This window comes from Giraffa tippelskirchi, chromosome 5, assembly GCF_054371585.1.
Source record: "Giraffa tippelskirchi isolate mGirTip1 chromosome 5, T2T-mGirTip1v1.2.pri, whole genome shotgun sequence".
Classification (NCBI taxonomy): Eukaryota; Metazoa; Chordata; class Mammalia; order Artiodactyla; family Giraffidae; genus Giraffa; species Giraffa tippelskirchi.
In genome coordinates this window covers 1,550,037-1,573,562 of record NC_137279.1, presented here as the reverse complement: position 1 = coordinate 1,573,562, position 23,526 = coordinate 1,550,037, and the positions used below count along the sequence as shown (strand labels likewise).

At 64.0% G+C, this 23,526-nt stretch overlaps 1 protein-coding gene across 24 annotated transcripts in view; it reads right to left on the bottom strand.

The window, feature by feature from the left end:
• Positions 1-628: 628 nt before the first annotated feature.
• Positions 629-23,526, bottom strand: part of KIF21B (kinesin family member 21B) — a 44,567-nt gene continuing 21,669 nt past the window's right edge. For 3 of the 24 annotated variants that reach the window (XM_081487373.1, XM_081487363.1, XM_081487371.1), the window contains 22 exons: positions 23,151-23,342; positions 21,301-21,500; positions 18,341-18,448; positions 17,836-17,904; positions 17,276-17,508; positions 17,000-17,147; positions 16,730-16,924; positions 16,536-16,637; positions 14,711-14,876; positions 14,479-14,530; positions 14,298-14,355; positions 13,436-13,641; positions 13,276-13,350; positions 11,651-11,764; positions 9,557-9,595; positions 7,832-7,968; positions 6,990-7,170; positions 6,725-6,889; positions 6,414-6,531; positions 5,590-5,760; positions 4,983-5,182; positions 3,420-4,039 (listed from right to left, as the gene is read on the bottom strand). In XM_081487373.1, coding sequence (XP_081343499.1) covers positions 3,985-4,039; positions 4,983-5,182; positions 5,590-5,760; positions 6,414-6,531; positions 6,725-6,889; positions 6,990-7,170; positions 7,832-7,968; positions 9,557-9,595; positions 11,651-11,764; positions 13,276-13,350; positions 13,436-13,641; positions 14,298-14,355; positions 14,479-14,530; positions 14,711-14,876; positions 16,536-16,637; positions 16,730-16,924; positions 17,000-17,147; positions 17,276-17,508; positions 17,836-17,904; positions 18,341-18,448; positions 21,301-21,500; positions 23,151-23,342 — 2,984 coding nt within the window. In that variant the 3' untranslated portion in view covers positions 3,420-3,984. Of the gene's footprint in view, positions 683-2,088; positions 2,816-3,419; positions 4,040-4,430; positions 4,649-4,982; positions 5,183-5,589; positions 5,761-6,413; positions 6,532-6,724; positions 6,890-6,989; positions 7,171-7,831; positions 7,969-9,556; positions 9,596-11,650; positions 11,765-13,275; positions 13,351-13,435; positions 13,642-14,297; positions 14,356-14,478; positions 14,531-14,710; positions 14,877-16,535; positions 16,638-16,729; positions 16,925-16,999; positions 17,148-17,275; positions 17,509-17,835; positions 17,905-18,340; positions 18,449-21,300; positions 21,501-23,150; positions 23,343-23,526 lie in introns of those variants that run through there. The other 21 variants (XM_081487367.1, XM_081487374.1, XM_081487370.1 and 18 more) reach the window with 19 other exon arrangements.

Here is a 23,526-nt window from a genome sequence, read left to right as displayed (position 1 = left end):
AGAAGGAAATGGCAACCCACTCCAGTAGTCTTGCCTGGAGAATCCCATGGACAGAGCCGCCTGGCGGGCTGCCGTCCATGGGGTCGCAAAGAGTCAGACACGGCTGAGCGTGCGTGCACCTACACAGAGGCAGAGCCCAGAGGGGCTTTCAGGTGGTCGGGGGAAGGAGAGGGGAGACAAGACTGAGAAGCACTGATCTGGAGGCCGACATCACGCGCGACGGAGCCGCTTGTCTCTGTCTCATCCTCGCTCCGTCCGAGTGTGGGGTCCCCTTCCACCCCAGTGACAGGACGCGCGCCAGCCCTGCCTGCTCCTCACAGCTGGACGCCGGCAACCACCTCCACTCTGAGTCTCTTCTCACTTCAGAAAGCGACCGTCCAATGGACGATGCCAGGAACAGTGTCAGGAATGGAGCAGGCGCCGTTCAGAAATGCGCGGCTTCGCCCCAGCTCCACACCCGTCCCAGGAGGGGACCCTGGGAGGCTGCAGGGGGAGGTTTGCAGCTCCCTCGGTGGGCCCCCAGCCCACCACCTGTCTGGTGACCCTCATACTGGGCCCGGCCCAGAGGCCAGCCCCCACCCCCTAACCACCCGCTCAATGTCCACGGCCCTCAGGATCACACCACGGACAACGGCCATTCGAGTTTTATTCACGACAGCTTCTTCGAACACTCACATCCTGTCTGGGAACAGAAATGTACAGCATGAGCTTAAATAACTTTCATACACTATGTACAGTCATTGGCCAACGTACAAAACATATATACAGCTGTGCGACCACCCAGCGGAGGAGCTGAGCCAAACACAGCCCCGCGCCCAGGCAGGGGATGGCTAGAAAAGAGCTGGTGGGCGGGGCAGGGGTCTTCTCTGACCCTCGGCTCCCCCAGAGCGGTCCCTGCTGCCCTGCAGGGCCCTCGGGACAGGTGTTCAGAGGGCCGGACCGGGGAGCTGTGAGGGCTGGAGTGCCTCTGAGCCCTGAGGAGTGGGGAGGAGAGCAAAGATGCTTCAGAAGTGAGAACTTTCCCCATGGGCTCTGTTCCTGCACATTGGAAGGCAGGGGAGGGCCTGGGAGCAGGACAGGAGGGCTCCTGGGGAGAACAACCGAGCCCTGGCTCCTGAGCCCGGGCCTGGAGGCCATGCCCAGCTGAGCTCAGCATCGTTTCCTGCACGGGGGGCAAAGGGACGGAGGAGCTGGCTTTGGGCCACTTTGGTGGGAAGGAGCTCTAGGCTCCGGCACAGCAGGTGAGGCGAGGCTCTAAGACCAGGGGGTGTGCCCGCACCCAGCCCAGACCAATTCAGAGGACACTGACAGCCTGGGCCCCCCGGAGGGCTGGAGAGGCCAGGAATCCTGACTTCACAGCGGCCGCCTGGGGCGCCTCCCCTGCCGCGCGGCACAAGGAGGCCAGGAAGGTCCTCCCTCCAGTGCTTTGTGCTTTCAACTCCCGGGCAGAGATCAGGGCCAGAGCCCCGGCCCCGCAGGCCACCCTTCCCAAACGGCGGCTCCCTGACCGCCTCAGAAGCCCAGGTGTGCCGGCCTCGGCTCTCAGCCTCCCTCCCCCTGGCAAGCTCCGGACATGACGCCAGGTGCTGCCTGGGGGCTTCTGGCCGCCTCGGAGGAGCCAGCCCCACAGACGGAAGAGACGCTGGCCTGAAGATGCTGAGAGTGGAGGCCTGGGCCCACGACCGGGCTGAGAAGGCCGGAAGACGGCCCCGTTCGGGGAGCTCGCCAACCAGCTGCTAAAGCTGTTCCAGGGCTTGGCCTTGGGAGGTGGGGGAGGTCCAAGCTCGTCAGGAGGGCTGGGGTCAGGCATTTAAAGGTTCGGGACGCGGGGAAAAGAGGGCAAAGAGGGCGCACTCCGGGCCCCAGCCTCCAACACGGCCTGCCTGCAGGGCCGGCCTCCAGCCTTGGGGTGGCTCAGAGGGGCAGCAGTGCAGGCTGAGCCCTGGGAGGGGGACAGGCCGTGGCTGAGCCCCGTGGGAGCGGCCCCCTCGGCGTCCTCGGGGCGGAGCCTCTCGTGGGCTTGCCCGGGGCGGAGCCTCTCGTGGGCTTGCCCGGGCCACTGGCCGCCAGCGCTGCTTGTGCTCTCACCTCAACCCCTTTGTGCTTCCACACCTAGAAAGCTTGTGCAGTGAGGGGCACGGGGCCCACCCAGGCACCCCGACAGCCCCGACGGGGTGTGCCGACTTCAGAGCTCCAGGGGACGGCTGGGAACCGCTCCCGAGACCTGAGTCAGGGCTTCCCACCAGGACAGCAGAGCCAGCCCGCCATGAGGTAGCTGACTCGTCGCAAACAGCGGGACACGGGCGGGCAGGGATGCCGAGCACCTCTTGTGGGCAAAGGGCCCCCCTCGAGCAAGGACAGGCTTGCAGCCACGGTTCAGGCCCCAGGCGAGGGCATCCAGTCGCTTGTGTTTCTACAGTCTGTAAACAGTCGTGCGGATTCTTGCTTACAGGTCGAAAGGTTGAGCTTTCTGTCAAAGGGGTAGACGGGGGGGTGGGGCCAGGCGGAGACTCGGGCCCACGTCTCAGCGGCGGAGGGGGCTCCTGGCGCCCCTGGGGGGCCCAGCAGGAGGGGTTTCTGGTCCTGAAGGCGCTGTCCCAGCTCTGGGCAGGTCCCTCTGCTCGACTGCTCCCCCGACGTCCGCCCCGAGTCCAGCTGGGGCCGCTCACGGCGAGACGGCTTTCTTAGCTGGGAGGCGGCTCTGTGCAGGGGGGCGAGGCCCTGTCCACGTGGGGAGTGGCGCTGAGGGCTGCCTCCCCAAGACCCAAAGGTCACCGTGTTCTCTGGACAGAGCTGGGGCTCCCGGCCCCCCAGACTGAGGCCAGGAAGCACAAGGCCAGGTCAGCGTCAGAAAAATGCATGGAAAAGGAAAAAGGAAAGAGGAACATCTCAGGAGCGGGGGGCCCAGCCCCCCAGCAAAGCGCAGCTCGGCAGACTCGGCCTCACTGCCGGCCCCTCAGGGCGGGGAGTCCCGGCCCCGCCGGCTAAGGCTTGGACACGTCTCCTGGACAACCAGAGAAGGACGCCGGGCACTGCCAGGCTGGGGGCGACGCACAGGGGGAGAGGCGCCGGGCACACGTCCGAGCCCTTTCCTGGCGGACGGTCTTCCGAGCTGCTTCTGTGTGGCCCGCATGGGGCTCAGGGAGTGGGGGCCACGGGCAGGAGACCCCTGGGGCGCTGTGGGCGTGGCTGGTGTAAGGCTGCGGGGGTGGGCGCCCGGCCCCGCAGAGGAAGGCACTGAGGCGCCCGGTGGCGGACCCCGAGAGCAGCCCCCCAGTGAGGTCGGGCAGGCCTGGGATGCAGAGCCCCAGGGGCGCCGCCCTCCTCTGCAGAGCACGCAGAGGCGGCCCTGCAGGGCGCGGGAATCCCAGCCCCCAAGAGCTGCGGGAATGAACGTGTGGGGAGAAACTTCAAGTCAGTTTTCCAGGAGGCAACAGCAAAAGTAAAAATTAAAAAAAACATAAATAACCGAAGCATGCTGTCTGTCTCCCCAAAGGACTCTTTCCAGCAGCTCCGCCGGGACTGTCAGAAAGGGACCCAAGGAATCACCGGGGTCCGCGGGGAGCAGAGGTCAGCTGCAGGGCCAGCTGCCTGCACCTGGTTGCCATGGTTACCTGAGGGCTGTCTTTCTGGGCTCAGAGGCAGGTGCAGCGGCCGGGCCGGGGGACGGAGGGGAGGCCTGGGTGGCAGGGGCTGCCTCACCGCTCCAACAGGAGCCCCCTGGGCCAAAGGCTGGAAGCAGGGGGTGGCCAGTGGGGCAACGGAACTCGGGAGCAGGAGGAGCAATAGGGGGAACTGCCCTTTGGCTTCACAGCTTGATTTCCTCCCCGATTGCCTTGTGCCCAAGAGGTGGGGGACGTGGGGGATGGTATCTCATGGGAAGGTTGGAGGGGGCAGGAGGGGCCACGCCCATCGGCCACACCCTCTGTCCCCTCCTGTGTCCAGGCTGCTGGGCCGAGGGGTGGGCGTCCTCTGACCTCACTGCTAGTGGGGGCTGCTGGGCAGGCGCCGGGCACTCCAGAACTTCACAGTCAGGTCACTGGGTGGAGTGAGAGAGGGCGGTCAATTCTTGCCGTGGGCCTGGCCGGCCACCCCCGAATGAAGGATGGGCTGGAGTCTCCAACTCTCCAGGTGTGGCCGGGACCCAGGGCCAGGTGTCACCCAGGGCGACGGTGGCTGCAGGGGCTGGGGGGCGGGCGCTGGGCAGGGAGAGGGGCCTGTGGCCACCGCGGCCCAACAGGAGGCTCAGCGCGGACTCTCTTGTCACTATTGTGTCTTGTCCTGTCCGGGCCTGAAGGCCCCCCTCTGCTCTCTGCCGCCCGGCACCCCTCTCCGGGGTCTGTGCCCCGTCCATGCTTGGCAGGAAGGAAGGGGGGCAGGTGTGGCAATCTCGGGCAGGCAGGGTATGGGGCTAGAGAAAACCAATCTCATACCGTTAAGAAGCAGCTCAGATCGAAGTGGAGAAAGAGGGGAGAGGAGAGAGGGGAGGATGAGAGAGGAGATGAGGGAGATGAGGGAGGGGGAGACAGAGGAGGGGAGGGGGCGGGGTCAGGGCATGGTGGTGGCGCGGCCCTTTATGGCCAGGACTCGGCGCGGAAGGCAGGGGGTGAGTCCAGGGACGTAATTCCACAACTTTACCCGGCAGTCACTGTCGGGCAGGAAGGGGGAGGTGGAGAGAAGAGACGAGGTCGGAACAGGAAGGAGAAAGAAGAGGCCCCGCGGGACCAGGGCTGGGCATCCCTGGACAGGACCAGCACTGGGGCCGGGAAGGGGTTGGGGCTGAGGAACCTGGACAGGGCGGCCGGGAGACAAGCGGGCGGTCCCAGCTGGGGGCCCAGTATGCCCGGCCCCACCCCTGGGAAGGAAGGCAGGGGGCAGGGGCGCTGTGGGGTCTGCGCTGGGGGCTGGGCCCACGCCCGCCCGCCCGTCCACCCAGGAGAGGCTGGGAGCAGGAGTGGAGCGCCCCCCCACCCAGCACCCACCTGGAGGCGGTGAAAATGTGTCTGCTGTTGGTGCAGATGGCGTTGATGGGGCTGTCGTGGCCTTTGATCTCGCCGATGGGCGTGAAGTTGTCCACGTTCCAGACCTTGATGACACCTGCACGGCAGGCGCTCAGCAGCATGGGGCGGCCCGGGACGAAGGCCAGGGCGCACACCCAGTCTTTGTGCGCGGTGGGGATTTGCTAGGGAAGGAGCAAGCCGTGAGGGTGGGAAGTGGGGACCCTGTCCCGGGGACGCTAGAGCCCCCTGGGGGGGCGGAGGGCGGGCAGCATTGCAGGGCTCAGGAGCCAGGCTCTGCAAGGCCCGGAGATGGGTCCTTCAGCCCCCATCCCAGGCTCAAACCTGAGGCCTCGCACCACTGAAGAGTCCTTCCATCCTCAGAAGGGTTGGAGGAAAAGGGGGTGACTGGTCAGACGGGGCTGAGAGCAGACCCTTCCTTAGAGGGACTGCCTGAGGAGGGTGGGGGGCTCTGGAGGGGGGCAGGGGGCACCAGGGGAAGAGGGTGCAGACCCAGCAGGCGTGGGGGGCTCTGGCTCCGGGTGCAAGGGCCCCAAGCCCTCCCGGGGCCAGCCTCTCCTGCCCCCAGCACCTGCACGAGCTCCTGCTGCTCCAGGTCCCACTTCTTGATGCCGTTGTCCCGGGAGCCACTGAACAGGACGTCCCCCTGGATGGCCAGACACTCGATGCCGTCGTAGTGCGGGGGCTCGAAGTTGTGGGTGGGCCCGATGGTGCCCGTCACGCCCTCGCCCAGCTCGAACATCTGCAGAGGGAGGGCTGAAGGGAGCCCTGGGCCACCACCGCACCCCCACCCCGGGGTCAGCTCGAGGTCCCCCGGGCCAGCACACAGGGTGGAGAGGGGCTCCCAGGGGATGGGGACTGGGGGCAGGGAGACTGACTCGACATGGGTCTGGGGTGTCCGTCTCCTGTTAAGGATTTTTACTTTTTAATAAATAAATATACTACTACTTGCACTTTAAATAAAAAATATTCATCATAACCCCTCCACCCTTTTTATCCTCTGCTTCTCAGTTTCTGACTTTGAACCTGCTTTCAGCAACGCAACCAAGGAGCAAAGATCATCAGTGCTGACTGTGGTCTTCGGGGCTTTCTCGAGTTTATCAGGCCGATAGTTCCCCTGCTCCCAGCCCTGCGGGTTTTCCCTACTTTACTTCACCGTCATTACACCCGCAGACATTTAGCTTCTTTCTGATGTTTCACCATTTACAAAATCATGCTGCAATCCCAAACTCCTGCACAGACCCTGCTCCCTGGGAGAGATTTTTCAGTACAAAGCCCCAGGAGTCACATTATTTTTCGTTGAATCCCAAGGCAGCAGGGGGGGCGCTGAGGTGGGGAGCGCTGGAGAGGACCCATCCCCCGAACCCGGCTTCGAGGTCAAGGCCTTCTCAGTACCTTAACGTAGTGGTCCTTGGAGCCAGTCACCACTAGGTCATGCTGGCTGGCGGTCTGGGTGACCGTCAGGCACATCACAGGGCCAATGTGGCCAGTCAGCTTGCCGACGGGCTGGAACCTGCGGGGGCAGAGATGCCCAGCTGAGGGGGATGAACCGGGGGGACCCTGGTGTGGGACGGGGGTCGGCTCCGGGTGAACACGCTGGCCAGGGTCCCGTTGCCCTCTGAGCAGGGTCTGGGGGTGGGGGGGGCAGTGAGGTCCCGCCACCCGGGGGTCACCTGCCTGCCCCCCGCCCTGCCCGGGCCCCCCACCTGCTGAGCTCCCAGACGCGGACGGCATTGCCCGAGGCGGCGTAGAGTGTGCTGCCCACGGGGCTGAGGGCAATCTGGTTGATCTGGTGCTCCCCCTGCCCGCTGGTGACCGTGCGGGTGGACGCGGCCGCACAGGCGTCTCCTGAGATCACCTGGCCCGAGGACCTGCCGGCGAGGGAGAGAGGCGGGTTTGGGGGTGAGCCCGCCGGGCTGGCCGGACCCTGGCTCCTGCTCCAGCCCCGACAGCCCGGTGGGGGGAACTCACGTGAGTGTCCGGATGCACTTGGCCGAGTCTCGGATGTCCCACACCTTGATGTAGGAGGCGGACGCGGAGAACACGAGCCCCGAGTGGCCGCAGTACTTGATGGAGACCACGTTGTTCGGGTGACCCTTCAGAGCCGCGATCTCCTGCCCCGTCACCAGGTTCCACATCTTACAGCTGCGATCTAAGGGGAGGCGGGGACTGCTGTGTCATGTCCCCACATCCACCAGGGCCGCCAAGGCTGGGGGAGGTGTCCAGAGACACCCAGAGGAGGCGCTCGGGGTCTGGGGGCCAACACGGGCTCACGCCTGCTCCCGAGCACAGGCGGACGCGGCGCTCCTGATGGGGGCCCAGCGGGCACTGCGGTGGTGCCAGGCCTACAGTGAAGCTCGACCGGTGCCACCCACTGCCCAGTGAGCCAGCTAGGGCAAGCGAACCTCAGGGGAAAAACCGTGGGCTCCGCCAGCCTCACCTAGACTCGCAGCTGTCCCTCCTGCCACACAGGTCTGTGCGTATAACACAGCCGCTTTCTGCTGGCAGGCAGCCTTTTCTGTTGCTGACACTAAGTCACCGTGGGGAATGCGAGGCCCCAAGTGCTGGGGCAGGTGTGGAGGACGGTGCTGACGTGAACGATGCTGACACGCTTCCGGGCATTGCAGAGGCAAGTCTGCGTGGAGCCCCCGGGGCCAGCTAGGAGGGGAGGCCGGGGGTGGGGAGCCCTGAGCCCCGACAGGCGTAGAAACCCCGAAGGGCTGTGTTCCCATCTCCTTGGCAGTGATCTTGGGCTGGGGGAGCAAGCGGCTGGGAGACCCTGAGCCCACGGGGCGGGTCTGGGTCCCACCCACCTTTGGAGCCCGTGAAGAGCAGCTCGTCCGTGGCGTCCAGGCACAGCACGGGCTTGGAGTGGCCCTCGGCCATGGAGATGCACTGCAGCGGGGCCGTCCTGGCGCCCTTGGCTCCTCCGACTGGGGTGATGATGCCCCTTCCCAGGAGAGAGGGAGAGAGGCGCCCGTCAGCCCGGGGCCGCAGCCAGGCCGAGCGAGGCTCCCGGGTGTGGGGCACGCGCAGGGGCTCTGGGGCCCCAGTCACCGCTCCCGGGATCCGAGCGCCACGAAGGCAAAGGCCCATGGTGCAGCCTCTCAGTCACCATGCTGAACACTTCCAGGGAGCCAGACCAGCCGGGCAAGAACAGCGGGGCCCTGCCCGCGGGGAGGCCCCTCCGACCCTGCCTGACCCAGAACTCGAGGCACAGACGCCCCCAGGCCAGAGCCAGGCGGCAGAGGCCCCAGAGCTGGGGGGCTCCTCCGCCACCTCAGCGACCCCAGGGAGGGTGGGGGGCTGCAGACGGGGGGGCGCAGGCTGCCCGGCCCTTGCAGAGACGGACGCGCGTGTAGGTGTGCACACACGCCCGGTGGGACCAGCGCGTGCCCTTCACACAGGGCTCGGCCCTCTGGGGGAGCCTGCTCAGCGCCACGGGCAGGACGCCCTGGCCCCTCTGCGGGTAGCTACGCTGGGCTGGAGCGGCCCTGCCTGCCCGTGAGCCGACGGAGGAGGCCTGTCCTGAGCGGGCCCAGGGCTCTGGCTACACCCCAGCCCCCAGAGGACCTGAGGAGGGAGAACTTCTTCTCAGTGGGGGTTTCTGGAAACAGGCCCCCGGCCCAGGTATAAGCACGTCTGAAAGCACGTCTGTCCTCTCCAAAGAAAGTGCCACTGCAACAGGGACGCTGTGGCCAACAGCATCCGACGGGACCCACGTCCTGCCCTGCCTGCAGCTGCTGACGAAGCTCCGGGCTCCACCGGCCCACCCCAAGGACAGCGGTCGGCCGGCCCGGCCGCCCCAGGCGTCACACACACACACACACACACACACGAACGGCTCCCCGCCTGGCCCCACCCCAGCTCGCTGCTTGTTTTGCAGGCCCAGCTGCGTGGCCAGGGAAGGAGCCCCAGGCAGCCAGCTTACGGGAAGACCACGGAGTGAAAGCGTAACTCTCCTTCCAGGAGCGAGGTCTGGGGGGCCAGTTACAGAGGCGTCCCCCCAGGTGGGAGGTGCAGAGAGCAGCGGTCACCCAGGAAGGGCAGGGGAGCCTCAGCCCCGGTGAGGTGGGGGCCCTTCCTCAGCAGGGGCTCAGGCCCACGGGGTCCGGGAACCTGCTCTGCTGTGGGGGGCTGCACGGGGCTGGCTGGGGGACAGTCTCCTGGTATGCCTGGTCCTTGGGCCAGGAGACGTGGGCAGGGGCACTCCTGGCTCAGGGCCAAGGTCACGAGCGAGCCCCTGACTCATGGACACGGTCCGACGCCTCTAGCACCACCAGGCCTTTTTCGGGGGGTCCAGCGCCCCAGGCTCCCATGCACGCCCCTCCCACCCAGTGACAAGGCGCAGCCCCGCCCTCCCCGAGCCCCCAGCTCCAGCCTGGCACAGTCAGAGGCCACAAAGCACCCACGAGGGAGGAGCCGGGGGTGAGAAGGGCAGGAGGGGGTCTGGGGGAGTCACGGAGGGGAGGGGCCGCATGCTGAGGCCAGGGTGTTGGGGGGGGATAAGAGGGAGCAGTGAGCCATTCTGTGTGTACCTCAGGACCTCCGACAAAGAGGAGTCGCTGTCATCAGACCTGGGGGCAGAAAATTAGCTGGATTAGGGGGGAGGGGACACACACGAGGGAGCGAGCGGCAGCAGCGTGGGGCGGTCACAGGGCAGTTATTCTCTGAGGGGGGCGGGAAGAGGGGAGGGGGGTGCTGAGGGCAGCGGGGAGGGGGCCGGCCCCGGAGCCGGGGGCGCCCCCAGCTAACAGGGTGGGGGTGGGGAGGGGCCTCGGGGAGACGGGCCTTGCTGGTCCCAGGCTCTTGGCTACCTCACAAGCTGGGGGCCCCTTGCCCCCCCGGAGCGACGAGGTGACTGCTCTCACCCCTCCCAGGAGCTGCCCTCTCCCAACAGGGACCTGCTGACCCCCACACCTGCTGTCCCTGGGAGCCTGGACAGCACCCGGGAGCTGGCTCTGTACATGCGTGGGCCTGACACCAGGGCCACCGGACAGGACAGGACAGGGCTGGGATGCCAGGTCTGCCCAGAGCTGCTGAAAAGGACCTGTGACCTGAAGGTGTGGGGGCTTCCTGCCCTGGATGATGTGGAAGTGTCTGGCTGGTGGGGGGCCACCTTGCTAGCAAGGGCACCCTGCCTGGTATGTGCAGCTCCCTGACTCGTGTGGGGGTGCCCTGGCTGTTAGGTGGAGTGACACTGACTGGTGTGGGTGGCACTCTGGTGGGTGTGAGGGTGCCCTGGCTGGCATGGGGGCGTCCTGGTTTGCGTGTGCAGCTCCCTAGTTTGTGTGGGGGGGGTGTCCTGGCTGTTATGAGGGGAGACCACCCTGTCTGGTACGTGAGAGGCACCCTGGCTGGTGTGCCGGTGCCCTCCTTCCACAAGGGGAGACAAAGTGGGTCCAGGGGAGCAGTATTTTGACTCAGGAAGGGGCATTTCTGTGGGGAAGTGTGGATGCAGGCAAGGACTAGCACTTGGTAGCCTGGGCTCCCCAAGAGGACAGCAGCCCCCCACCACCATCTAAAAGGATAGAGGAGCCATTAGAGCCAAGAGGAGCCCACTGGGGCTGCAGAGTTGGGGGGAGCCCGGAAGTGTTGGGGGCACAGAGGAGATCACAGGAGGTCCAGGCCTCCCCCTTCCCCAAGGCAGACCCCCACGTGTCAGATGCCCCAGGTCTGGGCCCAGCTTGACCTCTGTGAGCCTCATCTCCTCTTTGTAATACAAGGAAGACGGTCCTCACGGCTGGTTCACAGCACAGTGCAGTCGCGTGTGTACAGGAAGGGGCGGTCAGCGGCGGGCACTGACCCCTCCGTGTGACTGTAACAGGGTCTCCTTCTGTGGGGACAGTCCCCAAGGAGCCCGAGCACGAGCGGTGGGGATAGGGCACGACTGAAGCTGGGGGAAGGGGCCTCAGAAGAATCGGAGGCACAGAGGGGCAGGCGAGCAGTTCCGGGGAGCCCCCCGGGGTGCATGGCCACAGCCCCACGGCCTCCATCCTGCCCTCTACCGCTGCCCCCGAACACTCGGGGACGAGAGGGCCCCACACTCAGCACGGAGCAGGGCCACAACGGTGTGTGCAGGGTCTCCTGCTCCCCGCCCGCAGACTCCTCGCCCGGCCCCGCCCCAGCCCCGCCCCAGCCCCGCCCCAGCCCCGCCCGCAGTCTCCCCGCCCCTCCCCGGCCCCGGCCCCGGCCGCAGGCTCCTTGCCCCGCCCCAGCCCCGCCCCAGCCCCGCCCGCAGTCTCCTCGCCCCGTCCAGGCCCCGCCCCGGCCCCGTCCGCAGACTACTTGTCCCGCCCCGGCCCAACTCCTCAGCCCTGCCCCTCCACGCCCCGCCCGCAGTCTCCTCGCCCCGCCCCAGCCCCGCCCCGGCCCCGCCCGCAGGCTACTTGTCCCGCCCCTGCCCAACTCCTCAGCCTTGCCCCTCCACGCCCCGCCTGCAGACTCTTCGCCCCGCCCCGGCCCCGCCCACAGACTCCTCGCCCTGCCCCGCCCCGGCCCGCCCCGCCTGTAGCCTCACCCCGCCCCACCCCCCAACTCCTCAGCTCCACCCCTCCCCGCATCCACAGACTCCTCACCCCCGCCCCCGCCCCGCCCACAGACTCTTCGCCCCGCCCCCGCCCCGCCCTTACTTGTCCAGCGCGGACCCCTGGCTCTGGTTACTGGTGAGACGAGAGAAGACGTTTCGGTCGTTGCGGGGCCGGGTGGGAGGGGACGAGGGGGGCGTGAACCCCACGTCTGTGGACCTGGCAGGCGAGCAGGACAGAGTGCCACCGTCAGGAGCCACACCGTTGCCCGTGAGCCACCTGCCCCACCTTCCGCCTGGTGGCCACCTGGGTCCGAGGCTGGGAATCACCTGCCCCTCGCGGCGCGTGTCTCAGCCCAAGACCTCCGGGCCTTCCCCGTCATTGCAGACATGAGGGCCCAAGCGCACATGTCCCAGCTGCGGTCAGAAGAGGGGCCCTGCCCTCCGAGCCCCGCACACAAGTGTCCTTTCCAAAGTCTACGTCGTGTCATGCTTTTCATATTTCTGTGCTTTTGCTGGTGATGTCACTGATTAAAATGGCCCCAAAGCTGCTGTAGGGCCATCTGGTGTGCAGAGTTCAAGGAAGCTGGGGCGTGATTGATAGAAAAAGCCCGTTGGATGAGCTTTCCTTCAGGCATGATCTCTATAGAGGGCTGCTGGCCCCGAGGTCAGTGTTAATGAAAGTGAAAGTGAAGTCACTCAGTCGTGTCCGACTCTTTGCAACCCCATGGACTGTAGCCTACCAGGCGCCTCTATCCATAGGGATTTTCCAGGCAAGAATACTGGAGTGGATTGCCATTTCCTTCTCCAGAGGATCTTCCCAACCCAGGGAAACTGAGTCAGTAGTATATATTAGATAAAGTGTCTTTCAGCAGAAACTCACATGCTGGGGTGGTGGAAACGCCATGACCTGAGACCCTCAGGTACTCCACCCTGTACTTTGCAGGAACAACGGCTCGGGAATCACTAAGTCAGGTTCACAGTGAGGCGAAAACAGGACACCCACCACCTCTCTCTTCGGAAGGTGGTCTTCGGGTGCAGCCCATCCTCCCTCCCTCTGCAGAGTCCAGCCTGCACCCCCCACCCCACGGCGACTCCAGTGTGTTGACTCTGCCACAGGGGCGGGATGGTTTCTGGGGTCCCAGGTGCACGGATGTCCTGTAACTCCTCCCACCAAAGGCCACGGGGTGGGGGGCGCGGAGTGGGGGCTGGACCAGAATGAGGGACCGGAGCAGGTCTTCCTCCCCTCAAGGCAGGTGCACAAGGTCACCCTGCCCTCCTACTGCTTCACAAGTGACCGCAGAGGCCACCAAACATCTCAGAGAATTAGGATGACCCAGAGAGATGACCAGCGACCTGCAGAAGCCCCGGGGGCCCCAGGAGTGGCTGAGCAGCTGGGGACCCTCCACTGTCCTGTGCCCCTTCCCCTTCCTGGACTGTCCTTATTCTCTCACACTCCCCCCACAGGACAAGACCTCCGAGGCCTCCCATGGCCCTGAGTGGGGCTGAAGCATGTTGGTCTCGTGACTAGTCCAAGCCCCTGCAAAGCCGTCCACACCAAGCTCACTGCAGTCAGCAGTTTTTAGCCTTGGCCTTGGCCACCACCTTAGGCACTCACAGAGGTTGTTTCCTGAGCCACAGCCGACAAAGCGGGGAAGGGGCCATGGGGGGGCTGCCGAAAGTGCATCGGACGGGACTGGACCCTGCTGCAGGGTGAGAGCACGCCCTCACCTGATGGGCTGCCCTCGGTCGTAGGACTTCCTCCGGGTCAGAGGGGACGTCTCCGCACCGCGAGACTGTCGGGGGCTGGAACACAGGGCCCTGTGAGGCCCGAACCCACCTCCCAGCCCCAGCCCCCCACCCTGCCCCACATCGCTCGCTCCCTCCTTACAAAGTGCTCCCTCTGGTGGGCAGGCTGATGGTCCGCGAGACCTTGTCCCGGTAGTAGGGGTCTCGGACCGAGAAGCCCACGCCATCCTCTTTTATCTCTACGAGGGAGGCGAGGGACTTGGTGATGTTCTTGGTGGAGACGTCCAGCGGGGGGCCCAGGCACTCGGCCGACACAGCCTTCATCTGGGCGGACAGCTTGGGCTCGCCCTGCGACGGGAAGGGTTGGGTGGACCCACCTGCCCGGACACGATGGTGCAGGAAGGGAAGGAGGGGGAGTTCCACAGGGCAGACAGTGCTGCCAGCCAGAGGCAGAGGAGTGGACGGAAGAGTCCGGAAGACTTCACCCAGGCACATCTCCTGGGGCGTCTGGAGACGCCAAACCAACAGGAGTGCCCGTCCCGCCCTAGACTTTGCAAGCACAACCGCCCAGGCCAATCAGTGTCCCCAGCTCCTCAGTGCACCCAGAGGCTGCGCTCACATCTCTGCTCCCAGGACCCAGGGCTCTGCCTTCCCGCTGGGCTTCAGTCTAGCCTAGAAACCGCTCCCTGACTGCAGACCTGCCTACACAGTGACTGGACATCCGGGGTGAGGCTCTGATCAGAGCTGGAGGCAGTTTGGTGAGGAAGAGGGGGATTTCTGAAGGCGGGGCCTTGGGCTGTGGTGACGTCACTCCCCCCGCTTCAGGAGGAAGGGGCCGTCACAGGTCACACACTCTGGCACCCCCGTTCCAGCTGAGACCCGTCTTGGCCCCTGCATCCCAGCTGGAGGCAGTACTGGGTTGGGGCTGGGGGCGGGGGCCATGCCACAGGAAGGCAGGGACCAGGCTGTGGGGAGCAGCCTGTCCGCCTGCCAGTGGGGCTCACCTTGAACTTGAAGTCATCGTGGCTGGTGGAGCCTTTCATGGTGAACGACTGGGAGAAGCTAAGGGAGAAGCCGATGAGGGTCAGGGTGCTGACAGCTAGGATTCTGGCTCCCGGGGGTTTAGACTCACGGGTCCCCGGAAGCCCCCCCGGGGCACTGCCCACTCCTGACCTGGAGACTCACCTCCCCTCAGAGAACTCGGACACCTCCTCGTCCGTGCTGGCGTAGCCATTCTCTGTGGGGGAGGAGGGAGCCGGGGGTGAGACGCCAACCAGCGGAGTGCGGGGAGGACAGCCTCCCTCCCACCGTTCCTGGGGGATCAGACTGGGGCGTCTGGGGAGCATGGGGAAGTGAGGGCCTCCGGGGTGGGAGGGAGGGAGCCCCAGGTCTCTGGGGGCCCCTGGGGGGCCCATACCCTGCTGCACGTTGTGGATGAGGGCCTGCAGCTCGGGGTGGGCCTCGGCCTTCTCCCGCAGGGCGTCCAGGAGCACGTGGTTCTGGGAGGAGCCCGCTATATCTGTCTGCCGCAGCCGCCCCTCCAGCAGCCGGATCTGTGCCTCCTTCTGTGCCACCTGCAGTCCCTGAGGACGGGCAGTGAGGCCTGGGGTCACCCTTCCCAGCTTGGGGCCGTGGGGACCCCCATTACTGCCCTCTCTGCGCCTCACAAGAGCCTGCAGGGCTCCTCGCTAGCTCCCAGCCCTCACCCTGCACCAGTCACAGACCCAAGACGCACCCCGGACCCTTGGCTTCCCCCACATCCACGCTGGGGGCACGCTCCCTGTGTGGCCTGAATCGGGTCCCCAGACGCATATGCAGACATAGCCCCAGGGCCTCAGAAGGGGACTGCATTTGGAAATGAGGGGCTTTAAGAGGATCAGGGCTTCCCAGGTGGTGCTGGTGGCAAAGAACCCGCCTGCCAGTGCAGGAGATGTAAAAGACGTGGGTTCGACCCCTGGATCGGGAAGGTCCCCAGGAGAAGGGCATGGCTACCCACTCCAGTATTCTTGCCTGGAGAATCCCATGGACAGAGGAGCCTGGCGGACATGACCGAAGCAAACTCAGCACACGCAGGAAAGAGGTGATTAAGTTAAAATGGAGTCTCTGGGGGGCCCCAATCCCTACGACTGGTGTCCTTACAAGAGGAGATCGGGACACAGACACGCAGATGGACGACCACAGGAGGGGCAAGGCGTGGACACAGGCTCCGAGGACACAGCCCTGCCCACGCCTCTTCTCTGGCCTCCAGCCTCCGGGACTGGAAGGGATAAAGGCGTGCGTCTCGGCCCCGGGCCCGTGATGCTGGTCACAACAGCCCAGCAGAGGAACACCCTCCCGAGAGCAGAGCTGAGAGAGCTCCGTCACACAGAGACACACTCACAGGCAGACACACAGAGACACACACTGACACACACAGAGACACACACAGAGGCAGACACACAGAGACACAGACACACACACAGAGACACACACACAGAGACACACACACAGGCAGAGACACAGACACACACGCACACAGGCAGACACACACACAGGCAGAGACACAGAGACACACACTGACACACACAGAGGCAGACACACACACAGAGACACAGACACAGAGACACAGACACAGAGACACACACAGAGACACACACACAGGCAGACACACACAGACACACACGCACACACGGAGACACACACACAGGGAGACACACAGGCAGACACACACAGACACACGCACACACGGAGACACACACAGGGAGACACACACAGACACACACGCACACACGGAGACACACACACAGGGAGACACACACACAGGCAGAGACACAGAGACACAGACACACACACAGGCAGACACACACACACACACACACAGAGACACGGACACAGACACAGAGACACACACAGAGACACACACACAGGCAGACACACAGACACACACTGACACACACACAGAGACACAGACACACACACAGACACACACACAGAGACACACACAGGCAGACACACACACACACACATACAGACAGACACAGTGACACACACACACACAAACACACAAGCTGCGGCCTCTCCCTCCATAGGCTCAGGCTCTGCTGTGTGCAGTGACCACACCCAGCCCCTGTCCACATCGTCTCATTAAAGCCGCATGGCCAGCCGTCACCCCCGCTTTACAGCGTCCCCCCGGGAGTGACACAGCTGGGCAGCCGGCAGTGAGTGCTGCAGCCCAGGGAAGGCCCCACAGGCGCCCCGCCCACCTTGTCGATGGATGCCTTGAGGAAGTTGTCCAGCAGGAGGCGGGCTTCAGCCAGGGAGCAGGAGCTGATGACCACCGACGTGTCCGTGGAGTCCAGCTCCTCCTGGGCGGGGAGGCAGAGGGCGCGTCACTCGGCTGCCCCGCCGCCCCTCCCGCGCCCGCCCGGCCCGCCCGGCCCGCCCGGCCCCCGGGCACCTTGGTCTCCTCCAGCTGCACGATGGTGGCCTGGCAGTCACCAATGCTGTCGTTGATGTAGTCGATGTTGGCTGCCAGCACCTCGATCTCCTCCGCCAGCTCCTGCAGCCCCTTCTCCTCCTCTGGGCTCTCGGCCTGCAGCCGTTCCCGCTTCCTGCGCAGCGCCTCCTGCAGGAGTGAGAGCTCCTCCCTTTTCTGGGGAGGCAGGCGAAGCCTCAGGCTGCCGCCCCCAGCGCCGGGGGAGTGGGGGGGGTGGAGGGGCGGGCCCACCTTGATGAGCCGCTCCATGTCGGCCTCCAGGTTGACGATGGTCATCCTCTGCATGACGATGTCCAGGATCCTCCGCTCCAGCGACTGCCACTTGAGCCTGGCTGCCTTGCTGAAGCTCTGGCTGGCCCCCTTCTTCTGGAACTTCTTTCTGGGGGGGCACAGGCAAGGGGCCAGGGTGGGACCACTCTCAGCCTCTGCACTGTGCGAAGCCCCTCACCTGGAGCCTCCGAGGCCCCACCCCACAGCCCCCAAAGCTCGGGTGCCCGGCCTCCTCACCTGGCAGGGCGGGTGCCAGGCACGGTGGGTGCGGGGTGACTCCCCAGGAAGTGGTTGATCTTGCGGTCCCACTGGCGCACGATGCTGGAGACGGAGCGGGCCCCCGATTCAGCCTCGGACGAGGTGGTGCTGGCCGACACCTCGGCCCCCGAGTCCAGCATGGGTGACTTCGGTCCCACTCGCCCCGCCACCCGCTCAGACATGGGCTTGGCCAGACGCCTCAGTGCAGAAACCTGGGGGTCCAGAGGAGAGGGGCCCACTGGGCAGGGTGCCCCCAGGCCTGCAGAAAAGCCCAGCCTGGGGGTGTTAGGCAGGGAGAATATGGGGGCCGCTCCATCCTGGCCTGGGTTTGGGACGGAGAAAGGCTCAAGGGCTCTTCAATGTGAAATGAACAAAAAAGAGACTTCTCTTTTTAAAAACTGACATCTTGGGCATCCGGACGGAAACCAGCAGTCTGCTCCCCCCTCTTCAGCGCCCCTATAGGGTAACCCAGAGTCAGCACTCGGCTGGGGCGGGAGGGGGGATGCTGCTCTGGTGGCTGGGCAGGGGCCCGTGCTCACCTCCTGAGTCTTCCTCCTCAAGACTATTTCCTGCTGCCTCTTCTGGGACTCCAGAGCTCGGATCTGAAACTGGGGGTGAGAAGGGGGTGGAGCCCTCGCTCAGGCCCTGATCCTGATCCGCCCCGGCCGGCTCTGGAGGGCAGCCTTGTGCCACCAGAACTCGCGGGAAAAGGGGACCCAGCATTTGGAGGGCACGTCTCTCAGCCTCTTCTCCCCACCAGGGCAGGGGCGAAGAGCCTGGGGCAGAGGGCTGGGCCCCGCGGGCTTCTCTGCAGGCTGGATGCTGGGGCTGGCGTGCTGTGTCCTGGCCAGCGCGGGGCTCCAGGCCCTGCTCAGAACCACACGGGGACCAGGCTGGGCGCCCGCAGCCATACTGTCCCCCCGCGTGGGGCCGCACTCGCCTCCAAGCACCTCCTCACCACTGAGGACGGCCTGCGGGGGCCCGGGTGGTCAGGAGGGGCACCAGTGCACGGGGAGACGGGCCGGGACCTGGAGGCGCCCTCACCTCCTGCCGCCGCTGCTCCTTCCTGAGCTGCGCGATCTCCCGGGTCCGCTTGGTCTCCACCAGCCGCCGTCGCTGCTGCTCCTCCCGCATCTGCTTCATCAGGGCCACCTGTGGGGGGGGGGGGATGGCCGTGAGGCCGGGGGCAGTGCCTCGGGACCTGTCCCTACTCTCTGCAGAACTTGAAGCTGACCCCCTCCCCCGGCCAAGCTCCAGAGAGGAGCGGCCTTACTGCCAGCCCGGCCGTGCAGGCATTACCACGCTGCAGGGTCTAGCACGGCCCCTACGGCTCTGGTCACGGCCCCTGGTGGTCCCACCCAGAGCCACTGCCAGGGCCCAGCCAGTGTGGGCCCAGCCCGAGTGGCCAGAGGCAGGTGATCCTGCCTGGATGGAGCCGAGCTGCTGTGGGGTGAGCTCCCAGGCCAGCTCACAGTGACCATAAAAACCAGGAGCATGGATTGAGAGCACACTGTATGCCCAGACTCTCATAATAATCGTATGAGAGGTGGTATCACTCCTATTTTATAAACAGGAAATGAGCCTCAGAGAGACCAAATAACTTAAAGTCATGAAATCAGCAATGGGTGGCCAGACTTGTGGTCCGGGTCATTTTGCTTCAAAATCCAGCTCTTACCACGGCCGTGGGGATGGTACTACAGTGGGTCAGGGCAGAGCTGGTCCCCAAGCACAGAGTCTGGAGCTGAGTTCTTGGCACAGAGGGCATCATCGTCAGGGCAGCCAGAGGTGACCCGGCAGGAACGGGAGCAAACACCTGGGGCCTTGTGGCATCTCTCCCTCTAGTGTACGGGGTCAGACCCCTTCCACGAGACGGGGCCATGAGAATCAGGCCGGGTGGCCCCTCCGCTACCACTGAAGCCTCAGGCACCCCAGGAACGTCACCAGCCTGCCCCAAGAACAGTCAGGAGAGGACACAGCCCAGCAGGGAGGGAGGCTGGATGGGGGCTGGTGGCTGTGTCGGGGGGAGCTACAGAGAGGAGGGGGGCTCCCTGCTGCTGGGCCTGTAGGTCCAGAGTGAATACTCCCCCAAAGGGCTGGGGCTGGCTACAGCGAGCCAAGTCTCAGCTGGAAGCGGACCCAAGCCCCACACATGGGGGTGCAGCATGCACCCCAACGTGGCAGGCCTCTTTTGGGGCCGGAGCCAGAGCCCGAGGCTTCCTGAGGAGGAATGCATCTTCCGGGACGAAGGCCCATCTGCCCAACTCCGCCTGTGTGGCTGAGCCCCACGGAGGTCATCACGGGGTGGCGGTCTCAGAGCGGCGGGAACACTCCAGCCACGCAACATCAGGACCCGCAGAGGCACTGCTCCGGGCGTCCCCGCTCCCAAGGGCACCTCCGTGAGCATGGGCGCCCCCTCAACTGCAGCGGGAGGGTTCTGGCCTTGGCGCTCACGACATCTGATCAGAGTCCGTATCTGCTGCCCTGGGCCCTTCTGACAAAATCCTGCACCCTCCTGGGCTCTGCCCACTCTCCTGGGCATGCCCTCTGCTGGAACATCCCAAGGGTGCTCTTCTCAGCCTCTCCCCCAGGCTCACAAGAGCTAAGTGAGCTTAGCAGTGCAGGGGGGTCCCCGCTGAAGGGCCAAACAAGCTGAGATTGAAGCCCAGGAACACGCAGCGACCCTCTGTCCTTCCCACACGTCGTGGGCATTATTACATTAGTATTATAGGCCTAGGGCCTCCCTCCTGCCGCCAGAGGGCGCCCGCTGACCAAGTCCCCCGCATCCTCCGCAACCCCGGTCGGCGTCCGCAGGTGGAGGCAGCCCAGACCGGAGGACTGGAGCACTGCGCGTCAACTGGAGACCACCGCATTGGGCGGGGTCCCTGGGGGTCCTCGCCGGACCCTCTACTGGGTAAGGTGCTTTCATCCTGCACAATCTCTAGCTAAGAGAACAAGGTCCAGGAGTAGGACAGTTGAACCAGGCAATGTCTAGTGTCAAGACGAGCATCCATGCTGATAGTGATGGTTATTTTTAACACGGTAAATGGGTTTTTAGGGCTTCCCTGGTGGCTCAGACAGTAAAGAATCTACCTGCATGGAGAAGGAAATGGCAACCCACTCCAGTATTCTTGCCTGGAAAATCCCATGGACCCAGGAGCCTAGTAGGCTGCAGTCCATGGGGTCACAAAGAGTTGGACACGACTGAGGGACTTCACTTTCTTTCACCTGTATTGAAAACAACTGATTATCTGAACTCCCTTTGTTGGTAGGTTACTTTATGCTGCTCACAAAAGCTCAAAGTTGTTTATTCCAAAGTTTCATCTGTTTGAGGAAACTCAAGGTAAAATCATCAGTTAACCCAGTTTCTGCCTGAATTTTTTCACTGATGAGGGGCAGTGCCTTAAATTCCCCCCAGTCCTTGTTTTTTTGCAGGTAGGCATAAATATATTTAATAAATGTACAGCTTAAGTCCTTTCAACCAAGGAAGGCTGTTTCAGAATTTCAAAAAAAAAAAGAATCTACCTGCAATGCAGAAGACCTGGGTTCGATCCCTGGGTCGGGAAGATCCTCTGGAGAAGGGAAAGGCTACCCACTCCAGTATCCTTGCCTGGAGAATTCTATGGACTAGAGGAGCCTGGCAGGCTGCAGTCCATGGAGTGGCAAAGGGTCGGAGACGACTGAGCAGCTAACACTTTCTTCACTTTCAAATGGATTTTGAGACTACATCCTGCCTCCCATACCCTCAGCCTGCCCCTTTTGGCCTTCTTCCTTTCGGCCTGGCCCACAAGTCCCACCCCCAGCCCCACCCTGGCCCCTGCATTGACCCCATCCCTGTCTCCGTCCCCCACCTTGGTCCTCTCCATCTCGGCCCCACCCCCAGACCCTCCTTGGCCCTCAGTCCCCACCTAGGCCGTCTTCACATCTTGATCCCACCCTGGCCCCGTTTTGGCCCCACCCCCGTCCCCGGCCCCCACTTTGGCCCCGGCCCCGGCCCCGGCCCTCACCTTGGCCTTCTTCATCTCGGCCACCTCGGCCTGCAGCTTCTTGAGCTCCCTCTCGTAGCGAGACTGGTTCTTGAGCAGCCGCGCATGCTCTTTCTGTGCGGCCTGCAGCTTCTGCAGGTCCCGGTTCATCTCCCGCAGCCTCTTCTCGTAGTCCGCCTTGATCTTGTTGGCCTTCTCCTCTGTGTAGCACTCCATGGTACCTGGGTGCAGTGGGGCAGCATTGGCGCAGGTCCCCGGGCCCCAGTGCCCTCGGCTCGGACCAGGCAAGGGGGAGGTCTCACTGTGCTATGTTGGTGAGTCACACCCTCCTTAGCCTGTTCCCTCTGGTGAACAAGGAGGGGCTCGGACTAGGAGACACCCAAGGACATTCTAGGGACCCTGAAGGAGTGATTCATCCTGAGATCTCTGAGCGCATGCTCGCCAGCTTCCCATGAGGGGCCTGAGGACCAGGTCCACTGGCTCGCTTCTGACCCATGATTGGAGGAGAGGGCTGGACCAGTGGGGAGGGAAGGGTTAGTAAGAGAAGACAGAGTGACAGGGGCTCCGGCAGAAGAAACCAACCTTCTCCACTCGTGACCTGATCTTCCAACAGACATGGCAGATTAACACGTGCAAACCCACCCCTTCACCCAGCGGTCTTCCTCATCTCAGTATCTGCCATCGTACTGGTACCTAGAGACATCCTTGGCTCCCCTCTCTTAATCTCCCACCAATCAACCAACAAAGCCCTTTGTCTGCATCCTCAAAATGTATCCAGAATCTGACGGCTTCTCTCCACCTCCTGCCTGCACCATCGCTCACGAGGACCTCTATAACAGTTGCCTAGTAGGTCTCAAGCTTCCACTTGTGTTTCCCTGCACAGCAGCTGGAACGATCTCGTCAGAATGCTTTCAAAATTTACATCACGTCTCTCAAAGCCCCAACTTCCCATGTCCCTCAGAGAATAAGACAGAAGTCCTAAAAATGACCAGCACATCTGGTCACATTTCTCTTCTGACCGCTGCTGCTGCTGTACCCTCCCCCTGTGCCTGGTCTTCGGGGTGCCCCAGGGCCTCAGCATCGTCTGTTCCCTCTGGCTGCAATGCTCTTCCCCTTACTCGTCCTCAGATGCCAACTTCTCAGCGAGTCTTCCACGACCACCCCCTCCCCAGCACACCCTGCCTCCTTCCCTGCTGCTCTCTCCCATGGCACTTGTCACCCCTGACACGCTGTAGAATCTGCCACTTCCTGCCATCTCCCTCTCCCCACTAGAGCGCTCGCTCCCACATCTCTGGCACCTAGAACAAGAACTGCTCCACAAGACTATTCCACAGATGCTTGCTGAGTGAGTGAATGAATAGTAACAGGATGAACGGGCTGAGAGTGATGTACAGAAGGCACATTGTGAGAAATGGATTTGTAAACGGAACCAAAGGAAACATCCTAGGAGAGAAATCAGGGAAAAAGACAGGGGTGTCACCTTCATGTGCCTGGAGATAGAAAGGATTTGAATATGTATGGTGAGGGCAAAAATAATAATACACTGAAAACGTAGCAGAGGGACCAGGGTTGGACACAAGAACTTTCTGACTGTGGGAGGAAGCACACAGGCCAAGGTCAGAAGGCCCTGCCCAGCTGCCCAGGTAAGCCCTTGACGTCCTTCTGAAGTCGAGGGGCCTTGGGAAGGGGCGAGGGCGGTGCTTCCCGGGGCGGGGCCTCGCGGTGGGCGGGGCTCATGGTGAGTGGGATGGGGCCTCGTGGTGGGCGGGGCCTCACGGTGGGGCGGGGCCTCGCAGGGCGGGGCCGGGACTCATGGTGAGTGGGCTGGTCCTCGCGGTGGGCGGGTCCTCGCGGGCGGGGCGGGGCCTCACTGAGGTTCTGCAGCACCCGGTCGCGCTCCAGCTGCGTGTCCCGGATCTTGTTCTGCAGCAGGATCAGCTTCTCCTCGTACTGGTGCTTCAGGGTCTGTAGCCGCCGCTGGCTGTTCTCCAGCTCGTCAATCAGCTTCTGCTTGATTTCGATCTCGCACGTCAGGTCGGCCAGGTCCGCCTGATAGTTCACCTCTGTGGGCGCAGAGACAGGCTGGCTGGGGGTGCCGGGGGCCGGGTCGAGGAGATGGGGACAGGGCCTTCCTCTGGCCAGCCAAGACCACTCAGTGACCAGCGGCGAGAGGAAATGACTCATTCCACAGTGGGCAGGGGCTGCCTGGTGGGGACACCTTTAAAGAGCAGCCTGGAAGTGCAGGGC